General features: G+C 46.6%; 2 protein-coding genes across 6 annotated transcripts; one reads left to right on the top strand and one right to left on the bottom strand.

The window, feature by feature from the left end:
* The first annotated feature begins 660 nt into the window (after nucleotides 1–660).
* LOC101069609 (zona pellucida-like domain-containing protein 1) lies at nucleotides 661–2,900 on the top strand. The gene is made up of 10 exons (XM_029844149.1): nucleotides 661–786; nucleotides 871–1,094; nucleotides 1,184–1,368; nucleotides 1,455–1,527; nucleotides 1,600–1,697; nucleotides 1,760–1,840; nucleotides 1,927–2,098; nucleotides 2,183–2,285; nucleotides 2,628–2,654; nucleotides 2,773–2,900. The coding sequence occupies exons 1-10, from the start codon at nucleotides 687–689 to the stop codon at nucleotides 2,898–2,900; spliced, it is 1,191 nt and encodes a 396-aa protein (XP_029700009.1). The 5' UTR covers nucleotides 661–686.
* Nucleotides 2,901–3,313: 413 nt separating this feature from the next.
* On the bottom strand, nucleotides 3,314–15,201 carry LOC101069836 (synaptotagmin-like protein 2). Of its 5 annotated transcripts, none has more exons than XM_029844258.1 (20): nucleotides 15,039–15,201; nucleotides 13,874–14,062; nucleotides 12,931–13,091; nucleotides 12,668–12,779; nucleotides 11,614–11,659; nucleotides 11,429–11,531; nucleotides 11,031–11,349; nucleotides 10,763–10,965; nucleotides 7,436–9,532; nucleotides 6,674–6,763; nucleotides 6,549–6,599; nucleotides 6,354–6,448; nucleotides 6,171–6,275; nucleotides 5,697–5,857; nucleotides 5,507–5,609; nucleotides 5,274–5,435; nucleotides 5,110–5,194; nucleotides 4,924–5,020; nucleotides 4,637–4,842; nucleotides 3,314–4,562 (listed from the first exon to the last, which is right to left on the bottom strand). In XM_029844258.1, exons 1-20 carry the CDS (start codon nucleotides 15,197–15,199, stop codon nucleotides 4,414–4,416), a joined length of 4,695 nt encoding a protein of 1,564 aa, XP_029700118.1. In that variant the 5' UTR covers nucleotides 15,200–15,201; the 3' UTR covers nucleotides 3,314–4,413. The 5 variants fall into 5 exon arrangements, with proteins under 5 accessions (XP_029700118.1, XP_029700121.1, XP_029700119.1 ...); XM_029844261.1 differs by having other exon boundaries at nucleotides 14,834–15,200; XM_029844259.1 differs by having other exon boundaries at nucleotides 14,927–15,200.
* Nucleotides 15,202–15,666: the final 465 nt, after the last annotated feature.

The raw sequence follows: 15,666 nt of genomic DNA, 5'->3' as shown, positions 1-15,666 counted from the left end.
ACCAACTGATGTGGAGTGTGGATTTTAACACAGGAGAGCATTCTGGTATTTGTAGTATTAGCACATACACTTTAAGAGATAATACTGGCGGGCCAGCTCTAATAGTCAATTGGTATTGCTTCACGGGCCAAATATAATCACATTGCAGGCCAAATTTGGCCCACGGGTCAGAGTTTGACACCTATGGATTAATATATAAACAACATCCCGTAGTTATTTTCTGTGATATTAGTCATATATTACATTGTCAGTATAAATAAACAGGTTACACATTAATATGATTGTCCAGAGACTGAATTCATTCAATTTAATGATAATAAAAGTCCCACTAAATGACGTCTGTTGTCAGGAAACTGGAAAGTGTTCGTGTTTGCTTAATTTAGATCATAGAGGGCTTTTATTTAGACGGAACCTGAGAGATAGACAAATGATGATGTTTGTGCAGCTCAGGTTGCGGTATTATCCGAGACGTTTCCTCACACACCCCTGTGGGAGACCAACGTATAAAAGGGGAGATTCGGTGGCCCGTAACAAGACGTCAAATGAAGACATGAAGACTTACAGGTGAGTCTGAACAATGACTTTATAACCAAGAAAACAGGTGCGATCACTGATTAAAGCATTTAAAAATTGGACTTCAACCACCTCCCCATCTGCTGCTTCCTCACAGGTCCACTCTCAGAACCATGAGGCTGGTCCTCCTGGTGTACCAGCTCTGCCTGGTGTTCAGAGCTGAGGCTCAGCTCCCAGACGCTTGCACCAGCAGTAATACCAACAGGGCTCCAGGTCAGTGTTACCTCCAACCCCCTCCCCCCCTTTGGGCCTCCTTTCCTCTGTCTCATTCCTCCTGGTTCCCCGTGTGTCCTGCAGAAAACAGTGACATCAGCGTGGTGTGCGGGACGCAGTACATGGACCTGAGCATCTACATCTGCCCAGTGTATCACGCTCGGTACAACGAGTCTCTGATGGCGGTGAATAACGTGGACAGACCCGAGTGTTACGGCACTGCTGTCTGGAATGTTGACCCCCCTCTCTTAACGTTCAGGTTCCCCATTAATGAGAGTGCCATCGCATCCTGCAACAACACGTTTACGGTATTTCCCAACACTATTTTCAGTGAAGGTGCACTTTTCCTTGAAATATGTTGATTCCATCAACTAACACACGTCTCGATCTCCAACAGACAATCAACAAGGCCGGAACAGGGCAGTTCGCCGACTTCTCCAACGTCCAGTATGTCAACATCTCTGGTGTAATCAACTCCATAGACCCCTCCTCGGGCATGATCACCTACAGCCCGCAGATCCTGTACAAGTTCTCCTGCCTCTACCCGATGCAGTACCTCCTGAACAACACCGAAATGGCAGTGTGAGTACAGGCGTGCTAAACGCCGCCTCCGTCTATGCAGGTCAAAGTTTCCATTAAACTGGGTGACTTTGATTTTCACCGTGCAGGTCAGGCATAAGTCTCGCCATCAAAGACAACAACGGGACCTTCAGCAGCACGCTCAGTATGGAGCTCTACCAAGTAGGTCTCCGTACCCCTTACGCGCTTGCCTTGGATTAGCGCAGTCTGATGTTGTCATTTCTCGAACGACAGGACCAACAGTACCAGCAAATCCTGAGCATCCCACCGACGGGGCTTAACTTGAAGACCAAGATTTACGTTGCGGTCGCAGCGACCAACCTCACAAACAGGTGGGTTAGAATAAGCGCCTGAATCAGACAAGACAACGTCCACCACCTCTCTGTCGCCGAAGGTTCAACGTGCTGCTTGACCGATGCTACGCCACGACGAGTCCGAACCCCAACGACGACAAATACTACGACCTTTTCGTTGGGTGAGTCAGAGGATCGCGATGCTCCTTGCGTTGGGTGGAGCTTCCACGCAGTCACGCTACACCCGCGTCCTTTCTCCCGCCCCCAGATGTACTCGCGATGCGCAGACTAAGCTGGAGCAGAATGGCGAGGCCCAGAGCGCCAACTTCTCCTTTGAGGCCTTCAGATTCGTGGAGCACAAAAATCAGCCCATTTCCACCTTCTACCTGCACTGTATCACCAGGCTGTGCGAGGTGTCCTCGTGCGCCAGCTTAAAGCCGGTGAGTCGCTGCGGCCCTGAGAAAAACCACGCTCGCTTTCACCTCTCGGGTCGGGGGTTGACTCTCGCCATTGATTCCACGCAGAACTGTCCAACGTCCAACAAGAGGAGGAAGAGAGAGGCCGAGGATGTTTCAGCCAACACCACAATCACCTCGCATGTCATCATCGTGGGAAAACGGAGCAGCGGTGAGTGTTGAGGTCTGAAAAAACAGGGTTGTGGATTACAGAAGAGTCCATCAGCCTGATTAAGACTGCAGGGTTTTTCTCATATAAACAGATACATACATGTGGATAAAAGCTTTGTACATACACAATATAGCAGAGCAAACATTCTTTTTGTGGAATGAAGTTGTTCAATAAAAGGATAAACGAGCCCATCATCATAAATAGCATTTTTCAGCACCACACCAGATGTGTGATGAGATTAGTAGCTTTATTAAGACTCCAGGGTTTCAGAAACTTTCCTGGAACATTCTGGAAAATCACTCAAGGTCAAGGACTGACTTTATTGTGATTCACCTGTTTCAGATGTCCAAACCTTCTCGGCCTCTAACGGTAAGGCTCCCGGCTTAATCGTGGTGTTATGTCACTTATGAGTAACTTTTCCATCCATCTGTTGAACCACATAAGAAGCGTCATTTTCTTCAACATATCCTTTTCTTCCCTAACACAGGTGCGTTGGATGAAGGCCAGTACAACAGCCCTTTGGTGGCTGTGATCGTCTGCATCGTGATCCTCACGATCTTCGTCCTTGCCATAGCTGTTTACTTTGGACTGTACGTGAGACGGAGAAAGCTGTAACACGATCGACAGCAGAGCTTCCTCGATGCACCACATCGTCAATTAACACGTTGTTCTTCATTTACAAACCAGCTTTATACACAGGTAGTCAGCACTTAGCTTAGTTTGCTTTCTTGTTGATCATGTCACAGCTGGGATTAGGTAATTGGGATAAAAATATGGTTAAATATTACTATCAGTGAATCTCAGTGAGGACTCGGAATTTGTTGCGTAACTCTGTAGCTGTAACCTAATTACCCAGGGCAACAAAGTTGTGTTTTTTAGGTGTGTGTTTTGTGGGTTGTAGACATCATCACTAAGAAAACATGTCTTAGTTAAGGACCATGCTGTCATAATCATGCTGAAGTATTATTATTATTTATGATTAGCAAAAATGTACATATTTCTAAAATTACGCATCATGACTAATGGATTAAAGACTTTTTTTCTTTTATTAAATTCATCAATAAAACAAAAATTAACTTTCTAACATAGCAAGGCACTGACTCAAAAAATAATATAGCTGGTAAAGGTGAAGTTGCCCGGTGCGCCGACATTGCTCTTTATAATCATGACTTTGTATTTGAAAACATAATTAAAATGCATGAGCAACACTGATAACAGCATGTTTCACTGTGTGTCATCTTTGGACCAACACAATCATACAATCTTCCACTTTGTCCATGTAGCGTGACCAATTAAAACAATGTTAGCCTGAACATACAATATTTACAAATTGGCGAGGTGTTATCTTCATTTGTGTATTGTGGCGTGTTGTTAGCATAGCCGCCATGAGTCAGTTAGGCATTTCGACTCGATCAAACACGTTTTCAACAATTTCCGCACATTTTCAATAAAGAGAGACTAAATTGATATTTGTTGTGACTTGACGTTAGACTATGGGGAACTGCTATTCATCCCAATGAGCTGAGATCTTTCTACACCTTGACTGGAGTCCACCTGTGCTATGTTTTCCTGTTTGGATCTTATTTGGGAGGACACACACCTGTCTATAAAAGGTCTAACAACAGCACAACAGAGCGATGATTTCAAAGTTCAAAGCAGGAGGTGCAGATCTGGGGAAGGTTCCAAAAAAGGTTCTGCTGCAACGAAAGTGAACTGGAAGAAGTGCAGACAAACCAGGACTCGTCCCAGAACTGACCTACTTGCTTTTATTTTTAGCACAATATAAATTAGGGGGGAAAAGTGAGCAGGTTTGGAGACTGCGAGCTAGAGCCAGTTCAATAAAGAAAACAAAATATGACCCAGTGTCTTTGTGCTTAAACACCAACAAAATGCATTGAAGTTTTAGCACAATAATAGAAACAGCGCTTTCACGAAGCTTTCCACGAAAGTTTAAAAAACACACAGAAATTAGTGCTATTATCAGCAGCTTTGTTAAAAGAGGATCCTGATTGTCTATCAGCGGTTAAACCAGTTAATCTGACATGCATATCGGTGGACTTTGGGAAATGGTGAAAGTGGCCAGAGAGAACCTTTAAATGTGCAAAGGTAATGCAAAAAATAAAAAAAATCATTTAAAAGTAGCTCTGGCGGGGTTCAGAATCCTCAGGGGGAGCACATCCTCCACCCACTCGTTCGGGGTGGACTTCATGCGTTCCCAGAGCGCCACCTCGGAGGGAGTGGAGTCCATCCAGTCCACCAAAGCTCCGTAGCTCGTGCCTATGGACAAACACCAGGAATTCAATAAATACTTATATTTCCGGTTCATTTATCCAGGTCAGACAATTCCCGACCTGTGCCGATCCCCAGCCGCAGGCCGCCCAGCAGGTTGGTGGCTAACTTGTCCCGGTCCCACACGGTGAGCTCCACGCAGGCCTCCGTCAGGTCGATGTCCCTGATGCCGTCATAAACCATGGTGTGGTTGAAGACCGGATCCACCGCGCGCCGCACCACACGCGTCTTCTGGCGGCTCTTCCTGCTGGTGTCCGGCAGCACGAAGCTTAGTGGGGAGGGAAGAGTCAGAATCCCGTCAGGAGAGACGATCGGTCGACGTTTTCGGGATTTTTGGAAATCTACCTACCACTTCACGTAAGGGTTAATGGTGGCTCTGATGAGAGGCAGGTCCCTGCACTCCTTCACCCAAATGTGAATCTCTCCGTTAAAAAAATGCGAAACTCCTTCAGATAAGCCATGAAAGGAACGACAGGACAATTTCAACATTGGTTTTGATTGTTATTGAAGCAAGTGGGCTCATTCGAACACAAACCTTCGCTGTGGCTGATCTGCGGGAGGTAACGGATGGCCAGCTTTAATTGTCCTCGACCAGAGGCCGCTGCTAGATTTGGTGGAGTCTAAAACAGACAAAGTCAACGTTAAACGAGACGCCCTTTTGTAATCTGCTGCCTGCCTTGTGTCTGTGAGCGTTTCTACCCGTGATTTCAATGGAAAGTAGTTCATCCGGGTGTGGCCAAAGTCCCACTTGAACAGGTCCACGTCCACCTCGCCCAGGAAGCTGTTCCTGCCAAACGTGTCATGATGCCACACGGACAGAATGAGAGTCTGTGTCCTCAGGTACTCCATGTTAACGCGGTACTGGGGACACAAGAACCACTCAGCTGGTTCTCATGAACGGGAGAAATGAGCCTGTGCGAGCGGATTCTTACTCTAAGGATCTCGTTGAACGTTGGGTTCAATGTCTTCTTTTTTACAGACGTTTTCCTCTTTCCCAGGTTAGATTTGTCAGGAACCAGGTAGCTTTTAACGTATCTTGTAAGGCAAAAAAGAAAGATGTCCTCATGAGAAATACACACCGTAGATGTGTTACAAAGTGTCTCTTTCTGCCGTGTCACTCACGGGTTGGAGCGGCCTTTCTTCAGGTCTGCGGCGGCCAGGTCTTGACACTGAGCCACAAAGATGTGGAACTCTCTCAGCTTCTGTATGTAGTTGATGGAGAACATGATGTTCCCCTGAACCTCCAAATCCCCACCGTACATGGTCATCATACTTCCACTCAGCTTGAGGAGAGATAAGTTTACACATTAATGTTGTCATTATGGATGGTCCGAGTTGTTGTGGGCCATTTATATCAATATTGTATGTGTTTGTGTACTAGATCAGTGCAGAAAATTTAGTATGACCTGGATGTTTTGGATGAATTACGACAGATTTAAGAAAAAGCAAAAGATGGAATTGGTGGTTAAGTTAATAGCAATAATGGTGTTATTTAAAAAACTAAAAAGAAAACCACACATTGCATCAACAACAGATTAATTTTAGATGCCAGCCAGCAGTGCTTGTTAGCAGAGTCGCGTTTGCAAGGTAACATACAGACGACAAGCCAGAGGAGCTGGTGAGGTTAGTCAAAGAGCCGCCTTTGGTTAGTTGCCCGCTGTGGTAACTCTGGTCGCTGTTGGAGTCAGTGAACGCGTCGTCCTGAAAGACAGAAGTCCGCTTTGGGTGCGAGAATGCGGCGGAATCTCAAACGAACGGGAGTGAAAGTTACAGATTTACCTCCTTCTGTAAGAACAGAGGGACCGATTTGCTCATGTTCTTCAGGTGGTCCTTATCTGAGAATAAGGAGGAGGCGGGCGAAGGCATGGACGAAACTGGGGATTGATTGATTAGGGAAACGTGTCACTATCAAACTCGTCACTGCACATTTGAGTGATGAAAGCAGGAGCACGGAATGGGCTGATGGGTTTTTACCATCACTGGCGCCTCTGATGTCAGCAGTGGTGTCCTGCCTTCTTTCTTGTACTGGAACAGACCAAAAGTCGGCTCAAAGCAGCAGTGACACACAATCAAAATGGAGACGTGAAGGACGTGCAGACCTGGTGATGCCGTGAGGTCCTCCAAACTTTTGCTTCGTGTTTCTGCTCGCATAAGTGCTTTCCTTACTGGGCTTAAAGTGTCATCCCCACCTACAGTACATGTAAAAGACAGAAAACACTCAGATTACCTTTTCACAGTTCTTTTAATGGTCGCTTGGTATCAAATATTCACCATTGACCAGAAGCACGTAGGCAGCGATTAGCAACGCTACAGTTTCTACTTGAGCAGCTGCTGAAAGTACCAACTACTCATATACTTGTTAGTGATTCTAAGGAAAGCCCAGAAATTAAACATGGGCAGGTGAACACAGGTGCGCACACTGTTCAGAGACATTTGAACAAATAAGCTGACACGGACGTTGCGTCAAGGACGTGGCCATAAATGAGTCACAAGGATGACAAAAGTCTGCTATCAACAGGTGTTGAATTACCCTACATATGTGAGCACTAGACTTCATTCGCTGCTTTGCTAATGTCGACAATCATTTAAATCTTGCAGTCTGCGTCATTACCACTAGGTGTCAGTAACTATTATTTTATAATTTAAAAAAAAAATCACTTTTGGTATTTTAAATTAACTGTATATGTTCCTTATTTTGTATCCTATATTGTCCAAATTAATACATGTCACTGCATAGAAAACACAATATATACATGAATAAGTATTTCAATCTCACTAATTTGGGGGGGGGGGGGGGGACTTGTATTAGGGCTTCAGTTGTTGCATTATTCTTCCATAAATTACTAAAATTGAATGCTCACGGTCAGAATATTTCTTGGAGTTGGACCAGGAGTCTGATGTGCTGCTCAAAGATGAATCTGGTCCTGTGTCTGAGCTGTAGTTTGCCCACAGGGGGCGCTGCGTCACCTTGGTGCTCTTACGACTGTGCCACCCCTCTGAGCTCACAGGGGTGCTGACATGGACCGGCCTGCCCGGATCAAATCCAAAGCCACCCTTTTCTCCTTCATCCTCGGGATTTGGGGCGAGGGAGGCCTGGAAGCTCGCCTCGTCCGTCATGCCCAGGTAGTGGCGGTAGTCGCTGGGAATGTACGCTCGCGCACGTGGTGTTGGGGTCTCACTCTCCTCTGGTGGCTTTCTTATGGTGACGTTTTTTTGGCTGTACTGCCTCCGATTCCTGCTCTGGGGCTGAGAAGGGCCCGTGTCCATTTGAACTTGATCGTTTTCATCCAAAGCGGACAGAGCGAACATGCTGGCAGCACGGCGAATTGAATTTGCGCGACTGCTGGAGGCCTCATAGCTGTCCTTTCTGCTCCTATGGGGGCGATTCTCTTTTCCTAAAGTGTCTTGTCGAGGGAGATCCCTTGAGCCTTCAACTGTTGACACACCCTGAAGAGTAGGAGACAATTTGGCGGCCACGGGTCTTGTTTTCGGCTGAATCTCTGGCTCTTTGCGCCTAAAATCCTTGGCTGCAAACTGGATCTTTACCGTCTCTTTCCTTGCAGTGCTTTTGGGTTTACCAGAAGTAGCTTCATCCCAGAAGTCCCGCAGGCTGTTGAATTGCGTCCGACTTGTGGTCAGGTTAGCAGATTCTGTCTCCGTGCCAACAACATTTGGATTAATCTCCTCACTGCGGTCACCATTCCCAAGAGCGGTCAGGTCGTACTCGGACTTTGTGAATCTTTTACTGACTTTTGACTGGCTCGGGCCCCGGGTGACATTCCTGCTGTAAAAGGTGGGCTTCCTCTCCTGCTCCCAGAAGGACCTGAGCTGCTTTATCTTATCTGCAGAGCTCTCCTGCTGAGGCAAATCTTGTACGTTTCTCTGAGGACTGTGACCTCTATCGTCGCTATTCCAACTAGCATCTTTATATAGACTTCTAAATGTTTGTGTTTTGGGTTCGATCAATGCGTCATTCCCACCTTGCGGGTTATCCACATACGACTTGTTTCCGGAATAAGAGCCCGGGCTGTATCTCGTTTGGAGATCTGCCTCCGACTTTGGAGTCCTGGAAGATTCATCTCGCAGTTGGATTTCTGTGGATTGGGAAATTCTGTCAGGTCTTGGGTTTGATGTAGACAGACTTTCAGTCTCTACACTCAGTCTAGGATGGAATATTCTCTCCTGTCTAGGTCTGGGTACATTCACACTCCCGGGATCCGAACCTCTTCTGTCGGCCGCTTGGGCACCGGCTTCTAAATCGGAATAGTTGCGATAGTTCCGAGCTGAAGTGTTCGGCCCGTGTGCCTCCTGGCTGCTGCTAGAGGGGGACGTGTATTCCGTATCTGTTTGTGGACGGACAACCGCACGTCGCTCACTCTCACCCTTGTAAATTATCTCCCGGCTGTACCTTCCGGGTTCCGAGGTCATATCCATTTTGTTGCCCTCGTGTCTGTCTGACAGGCGAGCAGGCGTTTGTCCTCGGTTTTTGGACATCATTGACTTGATAATAAGTACTTTAGGACCTATTTTGTGCCTCTCCCAAACTGACCTCAGATGTGGAACGTAGACCTGCTGCTGCGGTTCCTCTATTTCAAGCAGCTCTGAGCTGGCTGACCTATGAGCAGCTCTTAACGCTTTCGCCTCATTGATCTTTTTCTGCAAGAGCTCACTCGTCCCCTCGCCTTCGTTTAGGAACGAATCTTCGCTTCTTGACTTGCTGACCACCACATTGTGGTCAGAGCCCATTCTAACCTTCGCACCACCTGCCGAGTTTAGCCAGTCGCTGCGGTCGGTGCTGCGACTGAACCAGTCCAGCACCTTCGCGATGGACTCCTCGTCACCAGTGGGACTGGTGCTCTGCGTGGTTAGTGTAAACACGTTTTTCTGATTTGATTTCTTCATTTGCTTGTCTGATTTGTCAATGAAGTTGAGATCATAGGATACCGGAGGATCTGGATCTGAAAAGAAAGGCGTAAAAAGAGAATTTGGTACTTGTGCTTGAGCCGTTTACCTGATCTCTCAGGTGCCAAATTTATTTATTAACATTATTTTAAATTTTATTTAAGTGCACATCTGCATGTCAACCTGAAAACAATGGTAATGTTACCATGCTGCAATAGTCTTATAAATTATGATTTATGGACCATTAAAATTCAATCAAAAGCGAGTCAAGGCCCCTATTTTGCATCAAGCTGTAAACACAAATTAGATCTGGGTCGGGCGGAAATAAAATCAATTTTGCAGGGATTACATCAGCAATTAGCGTATCGTTGGACGGAACGTTGAAGTGACACCAGAGATTTCCTAAGTCAAGAATTTCATTTGTTGATTAACTAAATTGGACAAAAAATAAAAAAGAACTGATTTTGTTTAATCTCACTTGGAGGCTGCTCATTGTCCTGTCCTTTATGTCAAAACCTTAGTTTAGATTTGGACAGCAGAGACACGATCCTGGTGAAAGTTCACAAAGGAACATTTAGCATTTGACGCTAAGGTTGCGTTGAATACATTTTGCCTGCGTGCGCCAGTTGCAGTGTCTGCGCACGTGCGTGTTGTTGACAAAGCTCCCAGCCAACTGGTGGCCTGTTAAGAGTTCATTAGTTTTCCACACAGCTGCGACAAAAACATATTTATTTGGCTCTATGTGGCTGAATTCTCCAATGTTTGCTCTGTTGTTTGAGCGGTGTCTTGTAAACACTCATTTCTTATATCCATATCTCTGTTTATTCTGGGACTTTTTCAGTTTGTTGTTTGTGTTTTTCAGTTTCGGGTTTTATTTCAGTCCTCCTCTGTCAATATCGTTTCAAGCCCGTCCCGTTTGTCTGGTTTCAGGCGGTTTCGTCCTCGCCGCGCGCCTTTGCATTTCGGTCTCGTTCCCTCTGTTCGGTGCTGTCCCAACCTGTGTCCCACCTGTGTCCCACCTGTGTCCCACCTGTGTCCCGCTGCCCCTCCGCTGTCTCCGATCAGCTCTGAATAGCCTGTCTCTGTTGTGCGCTCGGTGGAAGGCCATATAAGAACGCCTCAGTCTGTTATTAATTCTCATTTCAAAGCAGGTGAATGCCGCTAGCGTCTGCATTGCAGCTCTAAAGGTTCAGCACATTTTGTAGATTTCTTAAGTTAAAATTTGATGATCAGATGTAACTACGAATATTAAAGTAAACAAAAGTGCTCCTGCATGCGAAACTCACCTGCGGTGCTCTGAGGCAGGCTCAGCTCATCAGGTCTCCCTGCTGGTCCCGCACTGTCTCCTCCTCCGACGGTGTCCTGAATGCTGCCGCTTCGGAGGACGTCACTGCGCAGCGCCGCGCGCTCTCCCAGACGCTCATCCCGTGGTTCTTCCCTCCTTTCTTCGAGGGCCACGTCAGCATCGCTCCCGCTCTCTGTGTCTGAACTGAAATGTCTTTGAGTTAACGAGTCGTCAAAGCTTTCGGGGAGGCGCTCGGAATTTTCACTGACCTGTCCATCTTCTGGGAGGGTGTTCCTCCGTATTTGTCTTCACTGTAAACAGGCTGATCATCATCATTCATAGGCTGCTGGGGGCTCTCCTGGGGGGCAGCTACTCTTTGGGCCAATTGGCGCCTCTGTCCTGGGGAGGGGACAATGGAGGCTGGGCCGACCGGAGCGTCAGGATCGCTGCTTGACGGGTGTCTAGAGAGGAAGGTCCTCTTCCTCGGCACCGGCCTGAATGCCGGGGAGGAACCTTCAGATGTGCTGGAGGTGTCCGAAGTCTGACTGAAGTCCTCTCCAGGGTTGCTCCTCAGCAAGGACGCGTCCGCTGCAGGGAGAGTTATGTTGCACATTCACACGTGTCTCACCGACTGACGACTCTATCTATCGGGAAATTCAGTTCCAACCTGTCTGGGATAATTCCGGCTTCTGACAGGATGTCACGAAGCTGATGTTGTCGGGGGCCTCATAAATAATCATGGAGCCCTGGTTGAAGGGGTTTTTCCTTTGCTTTGAAGGGAAGACGACAATGAACGATGATGCCACAGAGAAAAGGGACCAAAAAAAAAGCACAGAAAAAGACTGATAGTACCATTCTTGGAGAGAAGATGGGACTTTTTTTCTCCTTCTCCAGATCACTGAATGGAGACAGAAATTCACACGTTTAGAGCCGATCAAGCGCTCCGGATCCATGTGACTCGTGCGAGGCAGCCGTGGCGCCACATCACGACTTTCAGCTGCATGTTGGTATTTTCGCCGCCGTGTTACTGGATTATAATTGGCTGATAACTGAACAAATATGTGTCTTATCTGCCCTCCACCCATGTTAAGCCTGTGGGTGTCACCTTTGACAGCACGCCCTCGTCCCAGTCCCGCATCAGTAAAGTCACTCGGTCACCTTTCTTTCAACTTCGTAGCATCTCCCACCTGCCTCCATCTCTCTCTTCTAACAGGTCGCACCCTTACTGCCGCTCCCTTCTCTTTGCCTTATCTGATCCATGAACTTTTGCACTGGTTCAAAATTCTGGCCCCCTCCACCCGCCACATCACCCGTTTGCTGCAGCAGCTCCACTGGCTTCATATCAAACAGCAGATCCATCAACAACCTACAGTAGCTCATTAGCTTAGCCTATCTTACTGACCAAACACCCACCCGTTGTCTCAGATCCTCCCCTTCCTGCCAACCTGCTCCCTTGACCATCATGGGGTCTAGAGCCTTTGGGTGCTCCGTCCCCCCACCTCTGAATGTCTCACCTTCAATCCCACCTCCAAACTGATCTTTTCCACCAAGCTTACAAGAGCTATTTTAACAGGACTTTTTACTCTATCTATTTATTTACTGTCTCTATTTATTTCTTTATATTTATTGTTCATTACTGTTTCAGGTAAAAGAGATAAAAATGACAAATATCCACTCATGGGTACAACCTGAATACAGGCCCCACCTCAGAACGACCTGTTCCTTCCAGAATTGAAACTGTTGCTTCCAATTTGGAAACAAGAATGTTGCATATTGAGTTAAACACTTTTGCTAAACCGCCGCCTCGGCCACATCCTGCATTGTTAGGAGCTGCTCACTTATCGCCGCCTATATTTACACAGGCGAGTCACAAGGCTGTTTGTGAAGCTTTGCAGCGACGGCGTACTTGATCGTGGCCAGCTGCAGGTTTTCCAAAGACCGGGCTGGTTTCGGTGGAGTGCCAACTTTCAGACCCGAGCTGCTGGGTGTTGGTGACCTTTTGCTTAGAGGGGACCCATCTGCATTGGTAAAACAGATTAAAAAAGAGGAAATAAGACGCCTCACACACACATATGGCAGAGTTCAGAGGCAGAATGATACAATGGTGGACCATGACAGGATTATGTACTCTGACATAAGCACTGTGTCAACAGTGCAGAGTAAACACACCAAAAGGAGCCGTCTGTGCTTTCATGGAGGCTAAGATGACTTCCGAGCCGTGGATCTTATCCATGTGCCGGCGGGACTTGGCCTCGTAAAACCACTCTCCGCTCAGATACTTCCACTGGGAGTCCGGCTTGGAGCCAGTGTTGTGCGTTTTCTCCAGTTTGCTGGAGGGGAGAGAACAAAGCAAAACAAAAAGTAATTTTAACTCTTGTCTATTTCCCTTTGATCGGGTGGATTCAAACAACGTCATGCAAATTCTCTCCTCTCTTCTGTTCTTTGAGTTCTTGGTGTTTTTTACACTTCCACAAAATTCTTCAAATTAAGGACAATCATTTTACAATTGGAATCTGTTCTATTATGTGCCAACACACTTATTTCTTGTAATCCTCAATTCCGGATATCAGAGTCACATTATGGAATTAACGGTTGAAATTTGGGATCAAAAACAGGAGGACAGATTGAAATGATAATCTAACTGTTGTGACGTCTAACCAGTGAAAAACAGCACGGGGGCCTCCCCTGTCAGCTTAACGGTGCCCTTTTTGTTGACTTCCAGAGCTGCCAGCAGCTGTTTGGGGATGTTTCGGTCTGAAATTAAGCCTCGAATGGTTCCCATTACTGCCCAGTGTGACCAGTGTGTCTGGAAGAGGCTGGAATTGAATTACGCGGCTCACGTGGAGGCGTCTCGGCGGCGTGTCTGTGCAGCCAAACTGTTATTCTATTATGGCCCGATGCTATTTTGGCCTTCGCATTTGCCGCCACACAAAGGATTCTTTTCAACCAGAAAAAGGAAACAGGCGACATTTGAGCCAATGTCATTAAAATGATGCTCACAACAACAGCGACTTTTTTAAAGGGACTGATGGATTATGGGAAATGCGTGATGCTAATTAGCCGAGCAGGGACACGTCTCTGGTGCCGCTCGCTGGGGGCCCGGTTTTTCTACCTGACTCTGTCGTCCTCGGCCCTCTTCAGCTCGGCGTCCCGCCTCAGCACCGTCATGATGGCCCCCTGCTCCTCCTCGGTCAGGTGGCTCAGGTCGATCATGGCTGCTCGCCCTCGTCCTCCCGCCTCCCTCAGCAGGAACGTGCAATAACGCAGAGCGGCAGTAAACGGCGACCAGCCGAGGTCCTCGCTGTGGGAAGTTAAAAAAAAGAATTTCCCCAGTGGTACATGTCAACAAAAAACCTTCCATTTTTCTGTATCATGTCAAAGAAATCCTGCATTTTTATATAAACACCCAAATTATCTCAGTCTCCACTCGACCTATGACCCCGGAATTCATTTTATTCTGAATTTTATTCTGAATTTCATTGAAAAGCTTCTCGTTCTGTTCCCCGGCAACCCTCTCAGGAAACAATATAACCTGCAAGGGTATTTACTTAATAAGCATTTGTTTTTTGTAGTAGACACATAAAAGCCTGCACAGGAAGTCCTGATATGTATCATGTGGCTTTTGTGTGTTTACTAAAAGATGCGCTTGGTAAATACAGAATTTTTTCCCAGACAGTTTGAGAATTTGTCATGTGGATTTTATTTGGTGTCTTTATGGCATGTTTAAAGGATTCTGGAAATAAACCATGTTGCGTCTATTTTGAAACGCTTTGTCTTTTCTTTCTTTCTTTTTTTGCTGTGATTGATCTTTAAACTTTCATTGTGTCCAAGTTCATATTCACCGACACTTTGTGATCTGTGTATTTATTCAAACAACACCTTGGAAGCACAAAGTCTGTGAAACATAACATCCAGCAGTTAGAGCACGAAAATCATTCAGAAATTCCAAAAACATACATCATAAATTTGACCGCTCTGTATACGTTTCTTTTATTAATTTATTTTATCTTGCACCCTTAGCAATGACTTCCTTTAAATACCCAGGTTATGCAAACGTCATTAAAATCGCTACCTTCCTTGGAGTGACAGCCACTTCCTCCTCTCTTCCTCACAGCTCCTCTTTAACTCCCATTTGCTCCTTGTTTTAAAATGTTTAATGGCCTACCTTCACAGGACTCCTGCAGGCTTCCCAACTAGCGCGCCCATCCCGCTGTGCGGGCGCGTTCTAGGGAGAAAACAAGATGGAGAAAGAACCAGGGGGACAAAAAAGTTTTCACCTCCTCCACAGGTTGGCGGCTGCCGCTGCGGGATGCATTTGCGCAGGTCTTCTCGGGTTAGGGTAAGACGTGAGGAGGGCGGGCTCCGCTGGTGGCGATGCTGCTGCGGCTGCTGCTGCTGCTGAAGACCCTGGTAGGGGAGCAGGACACGGTTTAAGCATCTTTCCATCGCTGGCTTGCTGATTTTGGGCTGGTGCGATGATGCAAAAATCAAAAAGGTGGGATTTTGATATCATATTTTATACAGAGAGCAGCGCCTCATAGGATGCAATGACACGAAATGGCCAGCAGAGGCCACCCGGGAGATGGCTGAGTGTGTTTGACTAAAGGGTGTGAACGGCCCTGCAGGCTCCTCTGCACAGTATCAGGTTAAGGTGCGTGTTTACAGTTCAAATACTGCGTGTGAAGCTGTTTGGAAGACATGTAACGTGGCATTCCGGAACTATGTTCATAATACAGCCTGAATATTTAAATTTACAACCAACTCTAAAGTTTGAATCAGGTTTGTACGATAAATGTCATACATTCTGCAACCAGGATGCTTTATCCAGTATATACGTGACTAAAGATGGTGCTTGAGTAATTCAGATCAGATGCAAAAAACCCTTGTGATCTTTACTCAATTTAG

The sequence above is a fragment of the Takifugu rubripes genome, chromosome 11 (assembly GCF_901000725.2).
Source record: "Takifugu rubripes chromosome 11, fTakRub1.2, whole genome shotgun sequence".
Taxonomy (NCBI): domain Eukaryota; kingdom Metazoa; phylum Chordata; class Actinopteri; order Tetraodontiformes; family Tetraodontidae; genus Takifugu; species Takifugu rubripes.
Note: the sequence above shows the minus strand (reverse complement) of the source record. Positions and strands in the feature narration are given on the sequence as shown.

Coding starts and splice junctions, on each gene's coding strand:
- LOC101069609 (XM_029844149.1), top strand. CDS start 687: ATGAGGCTGGTCCTCCTGGTGTACCAGCTCTGCCTGGTGTTCAGAGCT. Junction 1,698..1,759: donor GCGACCAACCTCACAAACAG/GTGGGTTAGAAT, acceptor CTGTCGCCGAAG/GTTCAACGTGCTGCTTGACC. Junction 2,099..2,182: donor CGTGCGCCAGCTTAAAGCCG/GTGAGTCGCTGC, acceptor GATTCCACGCAG/AACTGTCCAACGTCCAACAA.
- LOC101069836 (XM_029844258.1), bottom strand. CDS start 15,199: ATGCTTAAACCGTGTCCTGCTCCCCTACCAGGGTCTTCAGCAGCAGCA. Junction 11,532..11,613: donor CCATCTTCTCTCCAAGAATG/GTACTATCAGTC, acceptor TTCCCTTCAAAG/CAAAGGAAAAACCCCTTCAA. Junction 5,858..6,170: donor GCTCCTCTGGCTTGTCGTCT/GTATGTTACCTT, acceptor TCTCTCCTCAAG/CTGAGTGGAAGTATGATGAC.